The sequence below is a fragment of the Lacerta agilis genome, chromosome 11 (assembly GCF_009819535.1).
Source record: "Lacerta agilis isolate rLacAgi1 chromosome 11, rLacAgi1.pri, whole genome shotgun sequence".
Lineage (NCBI taxonomy): Eukaryota > Metazoa > Chordata > Lepidosauria > Squamata > Lacertidae > Lacerta > Lacerta agilis.
Window position 1 is genome coordinate 13,046,088 of NC_046322.1, and position 17,614 is coordinate 13,063,701.

At 41.1% G+C, this 17,614-nt stretch overlaps 1 protein-coding gene across 16 annotated transcripts in view; it reads right to left on the bottom strand.

The window, feature by feature from the left end:
- TCF4 (transcription factor 4) overlaps positions 1–17,374 on the bottom strand; it is a 344,386-nt gene extending 327,012 nt beyond the window's left edge. For 6 of the 16 annotated variants that reach the window (XM_033164645.1, XM_033164656.1, XM_033164655.1 and 3 more), the window contains exons 1-3: positions 12,287–12,426; positions 11,147–11,238; positions 9,299–9,371 (exon numbers count right to left, since the gene is read on the bottom strand). In XM_033164645.1, the coding sequence (XP_033020536.1) occupies positions 9,299–9,371; positions 11,147–11,238; positions 12,287–12,347 (226 nt within the window). In that variant the 5' untranslated portion in view covers positions 12,348–12,426. Of the gene's footprint in view, positions 1–9,298; positions 9,372–9,712; positions 9,821–9,991; positions 10,101–11,146; positions 11,239–12,286; positions 12,427–12,894; positions 13,000–13,853; positions 14,577–17,355 lie in introns of those variants that run through there. The other 10 variants (XR_004427588.1, XM_033164641.1, XM_033164660.1 and 7 more) reach the window with 8 other exon arrangements.
- Positions 17,375–17,614: the final 240 nt, after the last annotated feature.

The window sequence follows — 17,614 nt, forward strand, 5'->3', positions numbered from 1 at the left end:
TAAAAGCCAAAATATTTTTTTTAAGAGAAATATTTACTCCTTAGTACAGCAACCTGATTACTCAAGGTAAATTCACCTGATTAATTATTATTTCATACACAAGCCTGCAGTTAGGGCTTAGTATTGATATATTTCATACTATGTAGCATAAAAGCTGAGCAACAGAAAGGAAGACAATGAACATCTATATTAAGCAATTCTGAACATATTTATACTCTTTGAATAAATATGCAAAGTGTTTGCAAATTAATCTAATTGTTCCCTCTAAGGACCGCTTCATGCATGATGAATTCCCTACACGGAATATCATTGCCATGTAGAAAATTGCATGTACCCTTTATGTTTGCCATCAAACGTGGTAAGCATATATGTACCTATTTTGCAGCATATGGAAGTGATAACGTCAACACGGGCAAAGGGTCCTAGGAACCATGAAATGCATGTGGTATTTTATAAGCCACCTTCAATGAATCCCTCAAAGGACCATTCACTTTCAAAGTATCTAAACAAACAGATATTCATTTAAATCAGAGCTTTCATGTCTTCATAACTTTGATGCCTCCCCTTTATTTGATACACCTCTTGCTATGTCCACCACACTGACAAACATTTACTCAAGAACAGTTTGGTAAATGATCTTTAAAATGCAGACCATTGCAAACATACACACTGTTCCTGATTAAGCAATTGCAGATCTGTTATCTTGCCTTCTGGGAACGGATCTAAATAGCATCATAATATCAAACACTGAAAACCACAGGCCTGGGGCCACCAGGACTGCGCTTCTTTGTAGGCTCTGTTAAGTCACAAACTTCCTGATATAAAATGTAGCTTACCATTAGGAGTAAATGTTTGATCTGAAATGCTTACAAAACGGCTATGTTTATAATAACAGATTAAAGATTAAGCTTGAAACAAAACTGTTTATGGAAGACTTTACTTCTCTGCGATTCTGTGCATTTAAGAGAATCAAGTAATTAACAGCATAAACTTTCATTACTTCACTCTATTATATACAGTAGTTCATCTGTTATTTAATTGATTATCTCATTACAAGGGTAAAAGACAATTTGCTGATTTTGTCAAATGTTCAAGGAGCTTCATTCCTGGCAGCCCTCAGATCACAAGAAATGAATCTGTGCACGTGCGTAAATACATATTTTGAAATAAACAATATTAGACCAGTTCACAGAATACTGTCCTCCAAGCTCTCCTGTGAGTGGTGGAAGAGCACGATTATGCTCATGCATGAACATTCAGGGAATCAAATATACCTGGTGGGTAGAAAGGCTCCATGTTTGGAGGGTGCACATACATAAAATCGAACACATTTAAGCCTGAGTAGCACAATGAATAACCTAGACAAAACCCAGGAATCAACCACAGGAACTAGGCCCGTGCATGCTGCAATTCCCATGTGTGCATCCTATTCAAAAGTTAGCTAGGCATGGCTATCTGCCGCTCACATCAGAGGGAGGCAGGTGCACCGGTGGACAGGGAAAGAAAGTGTGCTTTCGTTGCCATACCACATGTAAAAGATCACCCTCTGTGAGACCAGTGCTGTGAATGAGGACTTCGAATAGAAAAAAGTCAACGATGCAGCAGTGTAAATGCTTCAGTCTGGACCTCCCAGAAGGCACAGAATGTTTGTTTTATACCAGACTAATTCACAAGCTAGGGAAGACCAAGCAGTGAGATATGGGGAAATTTGGCCCCATTCAGCACAATGGGACTAAACAGAACTAAATGTTAAGAAATTGATTTCAACTGAATGGTAAGAATGAACTGCATGCCCATGAGCTTCTTCGTATGCATTACGTCTAAATCGTAACTCTGCACACTTACGACTTGAAAAACACTCTAATCCAGGGGTCCCCAAACTAAGGCCCGGGGGCCGGATGCGGCCCAATCGCCTTCTCAATCCGGCCCGCGGACGGTCCTGGAATCAGCGTGTTTTAACATGAGTAGAATGTGTACTTTTATTTAAAATGCATCTCTGAGTTATTTGTGGGGCATAGGGATTCGTTCATATATTTTTTTTCCAAAATATAGTCCGGCCCACCACATGGTCTGAGGGACAGTGGACCGGCCCCCTGCTGAAAAAGTTTGCTGACCCCTGCTCTAATCCATCACCTTCCCTTTCCCCTTTGTGCATCTGGTAGAGATCGCCACAAGAGCTTGTGCCAAAAACAAGCACCTTTAACATGCTAGTGCCACAAGCCCTTTCTCACTTTTTAAAATAAAAAATAAAAGTAAAATAAACATAAACATAATTTGGTTTCAGAACTGCAGTGAGAGGTACGAAATTTATTTATTTATTTTCCGAAAAGGGCCTGGTGCGTGCCACACTTTCCCATGAGTCATTATAAAGTGGTACCTGAAGAAACACTGCATTTTACTTATGTGCATTTACCCCATGGCAAATTGATTTTTATAACCGATAGTTGTCTCCGTCATTCTGAAGGTAGCCTGCATTTCCTATTCATACTGTGAGCCCACTGCTTAAAAGGCAGGACTACAGCTATTTGGCCATAAATTCAGCAACCAAAGGATAAAAACATAACATATGTAGAGGTCCAAAGCATACAAATCACTCCAGCTTTGCATTTTCACTTAATGAAAAGGCTGGCTACTTTTGCTCATTTCATACCCTGCTTACAGGGAGTTTCATGCCACCAATTTTGCTCCTGCTGCCTTATTGCCTTCAAGTTAGTTGCATCTTTGCCCAGAACACTTAAAGAAAAATGAATCGGCTAAGTTTAAGACCATGCTTTCACATTAGAACTGCAATCTTCAAATAATTCACCCCAGAGCAGGTCCCACTGTAGTCAACATGACAATTTCAGAATAAGAGTTGGTCCAGGAGTTGGCAAGGTTTACCTCGCCTGGGCCGATTCACTCCAGTAGAGATCCCTCCGTGGGCCGGAGTGTGTGTGTGTGTGTGTGTGTGTGGGCTTGTGCCCACAATTTCTGGCATCTGCGCAGATGCGTTTTCTGGCATATGCATCTGTGCAGATGCGATTTCCGGCACCGCGGAAGCAAGTTCCTGCATCGCGCTGCGCTGGTTTAGCGCAGCGGAAAGGGACTCGCTGAGCAGGCGGCTCGGTTTGGGGGTGGCTTGTGGGCCGGTTAAACGGCCCCCATGGGCCACTTGTGGCCCATGGGCCTTAGGTTCCTGACCCGAGTTGGTCAGTCCTAAACAGCAATTTTGTATTGCAGAACTAGGATGTGTATGAAGCACATTGAAACTCTAAAGTGCTACAAAAAAGCTAAGCATTACTATTAATTATTGTATTAAATGCAATAAATGTACCGAAGTAAACAGCACTATACTCCTTGATTTTATCATTCATGCTACAACCAATACCGTATTCCATTAAACATTTTGTAACTCATTACCAATTAAATCATCTCATAAAACAGGTCTTATTAGTGACCCCTGCTATCAGAAACCAAAAGCTCAGCTATGTTTTCTGTCGTAAGAAAATGAAAAGGATTTGTAGTGCCTCTCACAGAATCTCCAAGGGTTATTTTAACCAGGTTTGATTTTTTAGCAGATCGAAAATATTTCAACTGGTTAATTTTTGGAAAGGCTAATGCAACAGGAAAATAATATTTTCTAGCTTTGTGCATATGACTGCTCACTGAAACGTTTTGTAGCCTTGAAGAATGTTAGCATGTAGTACAATATCTCACCCAAGTACCACCCCTTGGGGCCTTCTCACACAATAGCTAATAACTGGTTGAATTGGGAGCATGACTAACCTTGTGAGATAAGGAAACATAGCTGAAAGGACTTGAGGATGGGAGACGAGTATTCCTTCTCTTTTTAATCATAACTACAGTGTAAGCAATGACAAACGTAGTGGTAGATCCTCTTGTGCATTTGCATGGCTAAATCCCTAATGATTTGCAAAAGACAAAACAAAGGGGAAACTATTCGAAAATATAAGTGCCATCTGCCATCAAAGAGTGGCATCTTAAATGATTCATGGCATTTCAATTTATGTGGGTACTAAGTGCATTTTTGGTGCAACAATGCTACACTGAAATGGTGGAACATCATGTGGCAAGATAACATAGTCAAACATGCAAATGAAGTTCATCTCTGTGTTCTGCCATGCGCTCCAAGCTTCCTTTGCTGAACTGTGTCTTCCATGCAACTGAAGCCATTCAGTTTTTAAGGTTGCAGTTGTATACAGTTACCTGGGAGTAAGCCCCACGGAACTCAGTGGGGCTTACTTCTGAGTATACACACACTATATAGAATTTAACTATTAGTCACTTTCCTGTTCTTATCAGGATGCCCTTAAAGCTATCGCATGCATCTCTACATCAAAATGCAACTTTCAGTTTGTTGGGCAGTAAACCTTCTTGATTCCTGTATTAATCTATTGTTCATTCTAAAACTGTCATTTTGCTTGTTTCTATTGTCTTCAAATGGACCAACTGAAAAGCCACAGATTTAGGTCCAATTAACAAACCTTAAAAGGCTGTGGAATTCTGTCCCAGAGGTTCACCCCACAGTCTCTGAGCAAATGCTGAAGACACACCTCCTTGCCCCGACCTTTGACACCTGAAATGTGAGTTTTCCAGGACCCGCTCTATTCATGTGACTGTAACTAGTTTTAACTGTTCTTAATTTAAATATTTATTTTTGAATTGTTGTGACCCACCATAGGACCTGATGTTGAAGTGCAGATTATATTTTATAATAATAATAATAATAATTAATAATAATACTCAATCTAAAGTTAATTACAAACATATGCTTATATTGTATTTATATTGGGGCTAGGGAGAAGTCTCTCTAAAGGTTAGAAGCAAGAATAAGGGTAGACAGGAAAAGGTGGGGGAAAGGTGAGGAATTTTAAACTTCTGTCTAACTTTATTACATTAATAGCAACCTGCTCAGAGCATCCAAGACTGAGTGGCATAAAAATCAAAATAAATAAAATAAGTATTACAGCAAGTCAATCTGAAGACAAACATTCAATTTCATTTAAGAACGCCTGCTGTCATAATACCAAAATAACAGTATTTTATTTGAGAAGGCCACACCACCAATGTAATGTGCTTTTTCAGAGAAATATAAAAGATATTAATTTACCTCATCGCACATAGATCTAGCCTTCCAAACAGAGGCAGTCTGAAAACAGCACTTTAAATGCTTTGAACTGAAAGGATTTAAAAGTACCGGGAAATTATATTCACTCTGCGATATGTTAAATCCATCAAGTCCTAACTGGACTAAATGGTCCTTAGTAATAACAACACCAACAACAACAATAGATCCCTGCATATAAAAAGTGGTATCTGAGGAAAATATATAGCCTAGAAATCTCATGTTCAGTTTATTATTATTATTATTATTATTATTATTATTATTATTATTATTATTTTCCTTGTTTTTGTACCATGTGAGACTACCACTTCAGTATGCAGTGGTACAATCCACACACAGGATTAACACCCCTGCTGTTTCTGACAACCTGACCCAGAAGATCTCAGATTCAAGGCCCCCATGTATATCTGAAGTGAGATAAAACCAGAAGTTTCTGCGGGCAAAGCCTGTTTCTACTGTATATCTTGGGGAAAGCACTACAAAGGATAAAGAGCAGCTTTATGTTGAGCTAATAGTCAAGTGGGGCACACAGTGATAATCACTAAGAATACAAGAAGTGGGATATGCCACCACCTGCGCTATTCTGACTGGAGTAGTTGGATGTCAGGAAGTAGCTTGACATTAAGGAATGAGTGGTGGAAGAGCTCACCCCTTTCCTGGCAACTCCCGAGGCCTGCTAAGGGAACACCCAGCCCACACTTTGAAAACCTTGGCTTTATGGGAATGGCCAGTCTCATTACTGTCCTCATGCAACTCATCCACACAATAATCAACTGAGACAACTTTAACACATTCTTGAAAGCATTATGTCAAAGCAACTACTTGTGGAGGGTTATGAAAGAGGAGGAGGAGGAGGAGGAGGAGAGAAAAGAAACTGCTCATAAAACAGTTTGAAATCTCAAATGCTGAATATGTAGCTAGGCCATGCCAATTTATTTTATACACATACACACAAAATTACTGGGAACAACAATTGATGGGAATGAAAACTAAGCATCCTCATGCAGCCAGACTTTAACTACCGGTAACTGTTGTGGAAGCTGACTCCAATTGTCCTGAAGTCACTGGTGAAGACAAATCAAACCCATAAGCTCCATATTACTGAGGCTGAGCCTGGGGAAGTTTTCTTAAACATTATTCACATCTTTTCCAGTTCTCCCTGTTGAGGTCATAAGGCCTCTGAACCATCATGGCTGGATTGTTTTAGTGCTCTCTGCTGAACACCTGCAAACATCAAACAAAAACTCCTGGTCCTTTACAGCGTTGACAAAAAGCCTTTCATGTGAAAAACGCACTCTGGGAATGTCAGGTCTATGGCTCAGGTTACATTCCTTTCTCCCTTGCAGCTTCACAATTTCTTGTGGTAGTAAGAGGCCACATTTGTAAAATTAAAGATTAAAGGAAATACAGGCCCACTTTCCTTTTATTTGCACATTACAAATCACACCAGACCATCATGTGTTGAACAAGCAGATTAAAACACACACATTCACATTCTCTCACACACTAAATAAATAATTAAATAAAAATCGGGATCTGCTGTTTTACAAAGAAAATCTCAAAACAATACACAAGTCACTAATATCGCTTCCATTAAATGAACACCAATCTTAAAGCAGGTAAGTTCTCTAGTCAAACCTTTATAGAGTATATACACCAGTAAAGATAGGAAACCGCAACCGAGACTCAACTTAATGGACATAATTATTTCACTAAAAGTACAGCTATCAATTTGAGGCAAAGCCAGGAGAGTAATCTAGACAGTAATCTAGACATATTCTGAAACTGCAAATCTGTTTGTTAAAACATACCTTGACGCAATTTGCAAGTGTTTTATAATACAATTACCTATCCTCAAATTTAGACTTACCTTAAGAGTAAAACTATAAAGTGCAAGAGTTCTAAAACAGCTTAATTTCCAGAATCCACACTAGGAAACAAGGTACATGTAAGTGCACCTTGAGGTCAGTTTTCCTAAGATAACGGTCAGTTTTATAAGATACTGGATTCTACAATCTTCTCTAACCACTGAATGATCTGTTTTAAAAGCATTTGCCTGTTGAGAAAAAAGATGCAGCCTATATAACCAAGAGTATGCTATTTAGCCATACAAATTTCTGCACCTTCACCACATAATTATCTCCACCATACTTTATTTAATTAAGTAGGATAGAACACTAGGGTTTCTTCCTATCTTATTCTTACACATGGATGGTGAAAGTGACCTTCCATTCATATGCGACATTCACTAGGAAAGCAGTGAACTTACTTACAAGAAGGTGTGCTTAGGATGATGGCCTTAGGATGGTTTCTAAAAAGAAACATTGTTTTAAGATAAGCTTAATTTTACTGCCTCGCCTCAGGGTTTTGTGTGTATGTCTCTTTTTAAATTATTTGCATGTCAGGCTTACATACCAATGACAAGATGTTTGCACTGGGCGTACTAGGAAAAAATGTTTTGGTCCCGTCCCCCCAATATATTTTCAGCTTGTTTCTTCACCCTTTTAAAACTTTTGATCAACTGGCCTTACAAGAGACTATTAAACTGTGGGAAATCCCTTAAAATAGTAGCATGCAGCTAATATTTGCTAGAACAATAGTTAGCTGCAGCATTGATTGAATGTAACTGGCAAATCGATTTATCTGTCACAAATACTTTGCACTGCTTCTACAATGAAAAAAAAATAGAATACTCTGCTTTCTTTAAAATCACCAATATAAGCAAAATATTACAAAATGATTTATTACAAGGTGTGCCTTGGTAGGTATAAAGTTCCATAGGAATGGATGAGGCTTTGATCCAAGACAATACATTTAGAAATCAAGGTGTACCGAGGCCCATCAATGAAACCTGCAATAACGCTACACTGAAACCATCACCTTTCATATCACACGTGTCTTCATTTTTAAAATTCCGAATGCAATCGAAGTATGTTTAATGATAGAACTTATCAAAAACACAAACTTATCAAAAATAATGGTACAACTTATCAAAAGCACAAGCTAACTTCAATTTAGTTATCTGTATGTCATCCTTTAAAATGCTATATAAAACCATATAATGGATGGGGAGAAATACTCTTTTAAGCAGTTAAATAGGAAATGAAAATTACAGACATTATCTTATTCCTCAAACACTTTGACTCCACTAAAACTATTGGGAATTCTGCCATTAACTTTGATAGATATGGGATAACACCCCTACATAATCATAGGTAGCGAGCTTGTAAAGGCTTGCGAAAATTCAACATCTGTTTCAGATATGCTTTTTACAGAGTACTGTTATGTACGATTGCCAAAATTTCAAAAACACTGCAGCTGTTTAATTGTAGGTATATCTAAGGAACATCCAAGGAACTACGTGTAATAATGTAGGGAACACTATGAAATTAAATTATGGGCGTGGAAGGTATTCAAATGTGCACCCCCCCCCAGCCTGACACAAAATGAATTATTTCCAATATATAAACATCCTTTGTGCTTAACATTCAGTTATTATATCCAGTGGCTTACTTCATCAATAAGCAGACTCTTTATTTTGGTCAAAGATAAATGTTGTATTTTTGCTGAAAGCAAAACATTCCTGTGTCACAGATGAACACATTTGCAAAAACGCAAACAGACTCTTCATTCAAAAGGTGTAATATGGATTGAGAAAGTCCTATTAGTAAAATAAATTTTAAAAAAGTTTCTGTGTGTGTCAAGGAATACTGCATAAGACTGTAATCTTGATGTGTATCCCAAAACAATCCATCAACAAATGCTAATTCCTGGAAGAGAATTAGGACTTTTTCTTCAAAAAAAGATATATACGGCTGAAAAGAACTTAAAAGAGGACTTATTCCTCTTGTAATGCATAAGAAACCTTAAGTGAGTTGATTATCGTTCCCCACGCAACAAAAGGATAAAAGTACTATGGATTTTTTAAAATATCCCAAACTTGGTTATGCTTAAAACTAAATCCCATAAAATAACTATTCACTCCAAATATTATTTCTGAGAAAGGTACTATACTAAACATGAAGCAGTATGAAATAAATGTTTCAGTTTCTTAATGGAAAAGCAATTTCTACCAAGATAAGAGTTATTTCACTAAAACACACTGATTGGGGGTGGGGGGGAGATACCTAAAGGAGACACTTTAACTGCATTCCAAACAGAAGCTGTACATACTTGAGCCAGTAAAATGTCCACTTGCCAAAGAAGTTGGTCCATTTTTCCCACTGCTCACGGGAGGTGAAAACATCTAAAAGAAAACAAAGAGGCATTATTGTTGGTAAACAGGGCTTCCCCCCCCCGCTACATTCGCTGATAGCTCACATTTCATTCAACTTTATACAAAACCTAACAACAGTTTATTTAAACATCTCCCCATCTCTGCTCTCATAATGGTACAGCAGTATTTGCAGTCTCCCCCCCCCTTTTCCCCTTATGTTAGTTTTACGTCTCCCCAAACAATACAAGATTTGTTGGGGGAGGGACCTCAGCACCCCAGCCACAATTATCAGGCAACAAGGAGAAGGGGGGGAACCCTTTTGGAAACATTTAGATTGACAAAAGTGAGGGGGTAAAGTTTGTGACTGAAACCTTGGTCATAAACGTAGCTATATCCATTTCCATCCCGTTTTAGGATTTGTCTGTCATATGTGAACCCAAATAATAATAATGCAAAGTTCCACCTGCCCTAAATTTTCATCTCGGCTCTAAACATGAGCAATTTGAAGCAAGCCTCCTCTCTCTCTCTCTCTCTCTCTCTCTTTCTCTCTCTCTCTCTCTCTCCCCCCTCTCTTTCTCTCACTCTCCAGCATTTATTTCAACCCTAATTGGTTTCCATCTTCTTCGACGTGTCTAGCGGATAATACGCACCTTCCCTGAGTCAGAGACTACAAAAAGCAAAGGAACAAATGGGAAAAAGCACAGCTAGGGAAGTAGGAGCTACAGAGCTGCCTCAGGCTACGGTTCCTGGCCAAACTTCCCAAAGCCATTTCTCAAAAGGAAAGTCTTGGAGAGACAACAGCAGACTGAGATAGCCCCCACTTACAAGGTGGATTTTATCCCCCCCCTCCCAGCACTGAAATCATTTAAAGACACAACTGCATCCTACATCAAATTGATTTGTCTTGGTCTCTCTCTCTTCCCCCCCCCTCCACAAATCTGTGAATAAATAAATAAAGACTTCTGACATATTGGAAGAAGGGGGGAAGATTAGGAGGGGAGAGAAAAGCAGGGGTGGGGGGGAGAGAGAAAAGCAGGCGTAGATGGAGATGGGGGGGGGAGTATGTCACTTAGGCAACTACCCAGAACCTGGTTAATATCTGGCCAAGATATTTATAAACGAAAAAAGCCTAAAGATAAAATAAATATTTTTAAAATTAAAAAGAATAACCACACACGCACACACACCACTAGCCATCAGTTTTTTTGGGGGGGGGGGGAGTTTTCAACAGAAAAGTTGCAACTCATTCATTGACAGAGCAATCTGAGATTTAGTGCTGGATTTCTTTTCCCTTTTCCATGTGCCAAAATAAATGAAACAAGGGAAGAACTGAGAGCGCACTTTAAGCAACTGATTAGCCATCAGTTAGTTGGTGTGCAAGCCATACTTTTAAGAGCGCAATGCACAATGGTAAGTAACTATTATTCTGAGAGAATTCTGGAAAAAAAATACCCACAATTTTATCAGAGGGTAAGGGTTTTTTTTTGGGGGGGGGTGTCAAATGATAAGAACACATCCCATTACATTGCAGACAATATTCAATCTCCTTTCAGATAACGTAACAAAATTCTAATTGATAATAGTAATAAAGCGTTCATATTTACCATGGGTCTAGTTGCTGGTTAAAAATTACCCAATGTACTGAAGATCACAGGTTTGGGGGCATTTTTTATTTTATTTATTTATTTATTTTTGCTTTGCTTTTCTTTGCTTTAGTTTAACAGACTTTTGGGAGGGTGTTGTTGGGTTTTTTAATTATTATTATTTTTTTAGAGCTGTTGTTAATTTCCACCGTTGTTTCTTACCGCACTGAAATCCAGTAAATCACTGAGTTCTTTGTCCGTCCCTAAGGCAGCCATTCGCTGTTGGTGGTGCATTTTAGCAAAATCACACAAACCTAGAAACATGGAAATAACCGCAATCAGAAAACCCAGTCCCGAGCCTTACAGGAAACAACAATCGGATTTTTTTTTTTAAATGAGAGTTGGGGTGGGGAGGGGGAAAAGGTTGGGGAAGGGAGTTGGGGATAAGATGGAGGGGCAGCAACAAGAAGACAGGAAAGGCGACACTAGTTTCACCGGACCACTCGAAACCCCCGTTTATCAGGCACTAGTCTAACCCCAAAATCCAGAACAGAGGGAGAGACAGAGAGAGAGAGAGAAGAGGAGCCGGCGCGCCGTTCAGCGCATCGTTTATGCAACAGGAGGTTCAACGAGGAATGAATGAGAAACCCAGAGCAGAAACTATAGCCATCCATTCCCAACTTTCTTTTTTGTTTTATTTTGCACCGCTCCCTCTGCTCCCGTGCACATATCCCCACTACCACCACCCCGATTATTTTACATAAAGGCAGGCGGCAAACAAAGTATTTATAGAGTGGAGCAACACAGGCTCGGCCGGTGCAAAGGAGACGTGGGGAAGGGGGAGGTCAACAGAATAGGGATGGGAGGTTTGGGAGTGGAGTTGGAGAGGTTGGGGAGGGGAGAACCACACCAGCCTTTGGGAGACCAGCCTACGTTCCTACTATAATTACACCGCTCAAAGGCTTGTTTGGTTTTTTTAGAGGGGGGAGGAAGACAGACAAAAAGAAAGAAAATTAACCCTTGGCGATTAGGTAACTAACGTATGAAAGGTGACTGGGGAGACTTGCAAGTAACCAACTGGGACTAAAGGGCATCTTCAGGCCCCGTTTGCAACAAAGTCCGCTTCTCTAGAGCAAACAATTGGAAAGCAGAGAGGGGGCTGAAACAGGCCACTGCAGACCCTTCCCCGGGCGCACCCCATGGAGAAAGAAGGGGGGGTGAATTCCCCGTGTTTAAATTAAGCCACCAGAAGCAGCAGCTCCTTCCATTAGCAGCAGCCACAACTAAACTCCAAACTAAAGACATTTTAAAGGGGGGGGGGGAGAGAGAGAGAGAGTAAAGAGGACACCTCCGGTTACCTACCGGCCGAGAGAGGAGAGAAGGGGCTCCCTTTCCGACCACAGCCCCGAGCTCTGGGTTTCATTGCTCGAAATCACTGCATCCACCAACCGCACACAACAACACGCAGGAGAGAAAGAGAGAGAGCGATACAGAGAGAGATAGAGAGAAGGGGGGAAAAAGGAGAGACCCCGCCGGAGCGCCACGCGAAAAGCTCTCCCCCGAACTGGAGCGCGGAGAGAAAAAACAGAGGAGGAAAGAGAGATGAGAAGAAGACGCGGCGGAGGAAGGAAGAAGGAGCCCCGATTCCTAAACCCAAACTCTTCTTCTGCCTTAAGCAGGGAAATAGAGAGGGAGAAGAGAAGGGGGCGATAGGAGGGGGGCAAAGCACGAGCCGCTACACCCCGCGAAACACACGCACACAAGCAAACCCCGAATAAAGCCGGACTGGAAGTTCAGCAAAGGGTGGGGGGAGAGAGGGGAAGCCCAGGAGCACCACCAGACGCCACCGTCCCCCGATATTGCCTTTGCCTGCCTAAGGATTCACACACACATGCAACACACACACAGGCACCCCCCCCCCTCTTTCTATGAAATATATGTTTATATATGCAATAAAGATAAATGGGCACCTCGTTTTCTTCCATGCCCCTGATCATTGACGCTGGGAAGCTACACATTGATTGTATATCTCGCCTCCCTCCACGTCTCCTAAGTCCCCAAGCACTTTTCTCTCTCTCTCTCTCTCTTTTTAAAGGATTTATTATATAAAAACAATCATTCCGCAGTGCGAGCGCGAGCGCGCAGGCAGACATAAGCAAGCGAACTACTTTATACACCGTTGCTAATAATAATAATAAATTAAAAATAAAATACACGTGAGACCAAGGGTATACGCCAGGAAGGAACAATAATACTGCTTTCTCCGTTTCCCAACCCCCACCATTGTTCAGGCCACTTGCAAGACATAAAAGTGCTTTTGTGTCTTGATCTTGGTGCGTCTATCTTTAATTTGCTCAATGCTGCTTCCATGGCACGTTTTACGATGCAGACTACACCAAGAGAGAGCAACGCTGCAAACTTTTTCTCCCAAAATCGAACGTTCGACTGGCTTTCTGCACAGGCAAGTTTTCTGTAGACTATGCCAGCCTCCTCCCCCTTTCTTTCTCTCCCTCCCTCCCTTCTCGCAAGCATGTTGTATATACAGTACTTTAATTTCAAAATGCTGCTACTACAGGCCTCAGGTTATTCCCCTTTCCCAGACTCCCCCCCCTCCCGGAAAGAAAGTCAGACTGATTTTCGTTCTTCCTCGCCGCTACTCCTACCCCCCCCCCACCCCGGCACGCGTGATAGAAAACAATTTCATTACTTATTACTGGCACGGTATTCCCCCCCCCCAGCCCATACCCCCTCTGTCTATGCGCTTATTGTTAAGCGTGTGGATGCTATTATTACATGCACGTTGCACTTCGATTCACACTGCCGAAGTTGCATCAAGTTAAAAACACAGTGGGATCAACATTTTTTTTTAATGAGAAAAAGAAAAGAAAGAAAGAAAAAGAACGACTCCAAGAGGAAATTGTAACTTTACCTTAAATGGCCACAAATATGTTCACAATATTCCAAGGAAAGATATTTTAGGGGAAGAAAAGAGAGCTCTTCTGCAAAGGTGCTTTATTATCTCACGTGTGTTTGACCCTCAAAAAAGCAGAAGTACTTTAAACTCGCACTCAGTCTTGAGATCCAGAGAGTATTCCACAATTCTTAAAGCAACTTTTACACCGGGCGCGAGGGGTTTTGCTTTGTTTTTGATTTATCCACCGTATGGCATAAGTCTTCCCACCCAAAGTAAAGCAAAACGAAGTCAGCCAGCCAGCAAAAAAAAAGATATATCGCAACAAAAACAATAAAAAGGAAGATCCAGCAAACTACCCTCCCGCCCTGTGACTTTTCTTTATAAACACATGGCTACTATTGAACTATTTTGGAAAAGAAAGAAAGAAAATCTCGGTGGCAGTACGATTTCGACCCTCTCAAGTCTCTGTTGTTGTTTTGTTTTTGTTTTGTTTTGTTTTGTTTAAAAAAAAAACCCAGCAATAAAATGTCTCAAACTTGTTCCAACTTTACAGATCTCTCCTCCTCCTCATTATCGCCATCATCATCATCATCACGGACTTCCCCGCGGAGAAATTGATAGCAATACGTTTCCCTGAAAGATACATTGTAATCCATTCACATCCGGGCAATGCAGTGGTGCTTATAAAGAGGGGTGGGAAAAAAAGCTTGCTGCTGTTGCTGCTGCTGCCGCCGCCACCGCTGCTCGCTGCACGTTGCCTGCTTCGGCCGCGTCGCCTATTGCAGAGAATGACGACAGGAGGAGGGAGGGAGGGAGGGGAGGAGGGCGCGCGCGGGGAGCATAGAGAGGTAAACAGCCGGGCTAGAAAGTCAACCAAGATGGAGGAAAGGGAAAACTCTGGGTGGAGAGGAGGATTGTGTGGTACAAAATTGAAGGGGAAACTGTGCGCACAGAGTTTGCATGGGATCACTATAAGCTGCGCGAGCAAATATGAATAATAGTAATAAGAAGAAGAAGAAGAAGAAATTGAAGAAGAAGAAGAAATTGAAGAAGAATTTTTTTTTAAAAAAAAAAAACTTTCCCTTCCCAGTTATCCTTTATGGTTTTCCCACAGATTAGGAATTTGGACCACAGAGGTTTGAGGGGCTTCTCTGGAAAAGTTTTCATCATTCTCTTCTTGCCATTTAATTAAACTCCGAACACGATGTAACAAAACAAAACACAACAAAAGCCCACCCTAGTTTTGCTAATTGCAATAATTACGTGAGGGAGGCTTCAGCTGGTTTGTTGTTTTAGGTCAGGTATGCACATGCAAAAGCAGGCACTCTTAGAAGAGTTTTTCGCTCATGTATGAGGAAAAGGCCTTCTAAAACAATCCCCGACACAGTTTTTGTAACTTATTTATCATCACCACCACCATCAGTAAAACACTAAAGGGTGTGTGTGTGTGTGATTTTTTAATGTAAATTGCCTCAAGGCTGGAACTGGTATAGCTCAGCCGGTAGAGCATGAGATTCTCATGTTGAGCAAAATATTCCTGCAATATTGGACTAGATGACCCTTGTGGTCCCTTCCAGCTCTACAATTCTGTAATTCTATGAAACTCTTAATAAATACACCTGAAGACAAAGGTTTCACTGTTGTGGGGGTTGGGGCATGAGCTACATGTTCAAAGGCCTACTCTTGGATATTTTCAAGATTAAAAGCACTTCCAGTGGAAATGCATTGTGGGTTCAGAACTGTTCATGCATGCGCTTGTGGGCATGAGCAGCGCAGTCCACAATAAAATATTTGTGGAAGCATCCTAAACTGCAGGAAATGCAGTTTATTGTTAAGGGCATTTGTTGTTCATTCTTTTTATATTTCACTAGCAGCCTCATACCCAGTATCGCTCAGGAATTCTAAGAAACCAAAAATATCAGTGCAGTTTTGTAAGGTTCATTCCATCATCTTGTTTCAAAATGGTATCCAGTTATATCTTTGTTTAGAGGAATGACTGCTCCTTGATCCTAGGAATATTATTATTATTTTAAAAAATTATACATCTGTCATCCAAGAATCAAAGGGCAGTTTACAATAGAAAAACACAAAAATAAATACTGCTATGTGTTTGCAGTGGGGTAGGCTGTATGCCTAAACTCCCTTCTAATTCCTGGATCCAGCACAGATTCCATTACTGGAATAGCCACATCAGCTAACTGCCCTCTCTGTATGGGCCATTAAGGTCACAAAAGAAGTGGCTATGTGCCACTTATTATGTGCCCCCACTCCCTCAAAGACAAAGGCTGGAGTTGGGAATTGAGTTGTGTGGAACTAGATGCTAGAAGCAAGCCTGTGGGCTGGGCAGCTGGGAGACAGAACCATGCCTGATTTCTGCTGGAATCGAAGTCTGTGGCTATGTGAGAAGCAAACTTCTTTTGGGGTGTTAATGCTGTGAGCCCCTCCATCATACACTCAGGTTGTATATGTGTGTAAACAAATCATATATCATAAAGGCATCACTACCTCCATTGTCCCTCATTCCAAAGAAACAGAACCCTGGATAAGCGCCTGGAGCTCCTTATATCTCACACGTAAGGCACAGAGTTTTCATCCAGCTGGAAAAGTTTGTGGTAACAAACCACGATCAATCGTTTCTCAAAAGTGCTACAGAATCAGATAACCAGGTGCTTGTTTACCCCAACAACTGAGAAAGAGGAGGCAGTGGCGGCGGCCAGGCCATTTTAAAGTCTCTCCCGGCTCCTCCCTCCTACTGGCAATTGCCAGGTGTTCTTGAGAAGAAGTGGCTTCTTGCTTAACTTCCTGTCCGTTTGCAAAAAGCACTCCTGTCTGGATCCGTTTTGGAACTGCAGAGCAGGGAGCAGCATAGTGGGTGTCTATCATATACAGTATCAACAAGACTAGTGTTCCACTGCATTGGGGCAACCACACTGAAAGCCCTACTCTGAATTGCTGCTGATATTTTGGGAACTTTAGGGAGAAACTCTCCTGCAGTACACCTAGTGGGCATAAAGAGAGAGATTGATTGTTCTAATGTGCATTTTGGAATTTTCTGATTTAAATAGTTCCTGTTGTTTTTTCCCCTCTTTGGCTCTCTGAGATTCATTTTCCAACCAAACTGAAAATCAAGTCCCTGTATGGTCTGTGCACCAGTTATCAATATTTTTGAGCCTTTCTCCCTAGCAATGGCAAGATACTTATTGGTCAAACCAATGGTATTCATCTGAGGAAATTTCCCTTTCTCGTTCTGAAGCGAATTAATGAATAGAACAACTTCTCTAGGTTATTCTGTGGATATTCATTCAGTCAGTTTGTGCCATGGGAATGTGGGAAGACGCTTTATACTGAGGTAGGCCACTGGTACCAGTAATGTCTACACTGACCGGCAGTGGCTCTCCTGAATTTCAGACAGTGCTGTCTCCCAGTTTCATCTAAAGTTGCCCATGATTGAACCCAAGACCTTCTCCATGCAGAGCACTTGCTCTGAGCTTCGAACTTGTTCCACAATTCCACTTACCTTTGAAGGAGTTGCTTTCCTAAGCAGTTTGTCTTCACAAACAGGCTGATGAGAGGATGGCACTGTTTTTGGAGTGGTGTTCGTCACTATGGCTTTACTGGTGGATTTTGGTGATTAGTTCTGTCTAGCTGTGGGATAGAAATTAAAAAATAAGTCAGCGAAGAGGCACCTTTGATCAAGGCCATATTAAGCCACAGAGCAACAGGGCTATAGCCCAAGGTTCACTGCTTCACGGGACCCGGTGATGTTCTAGACTTCC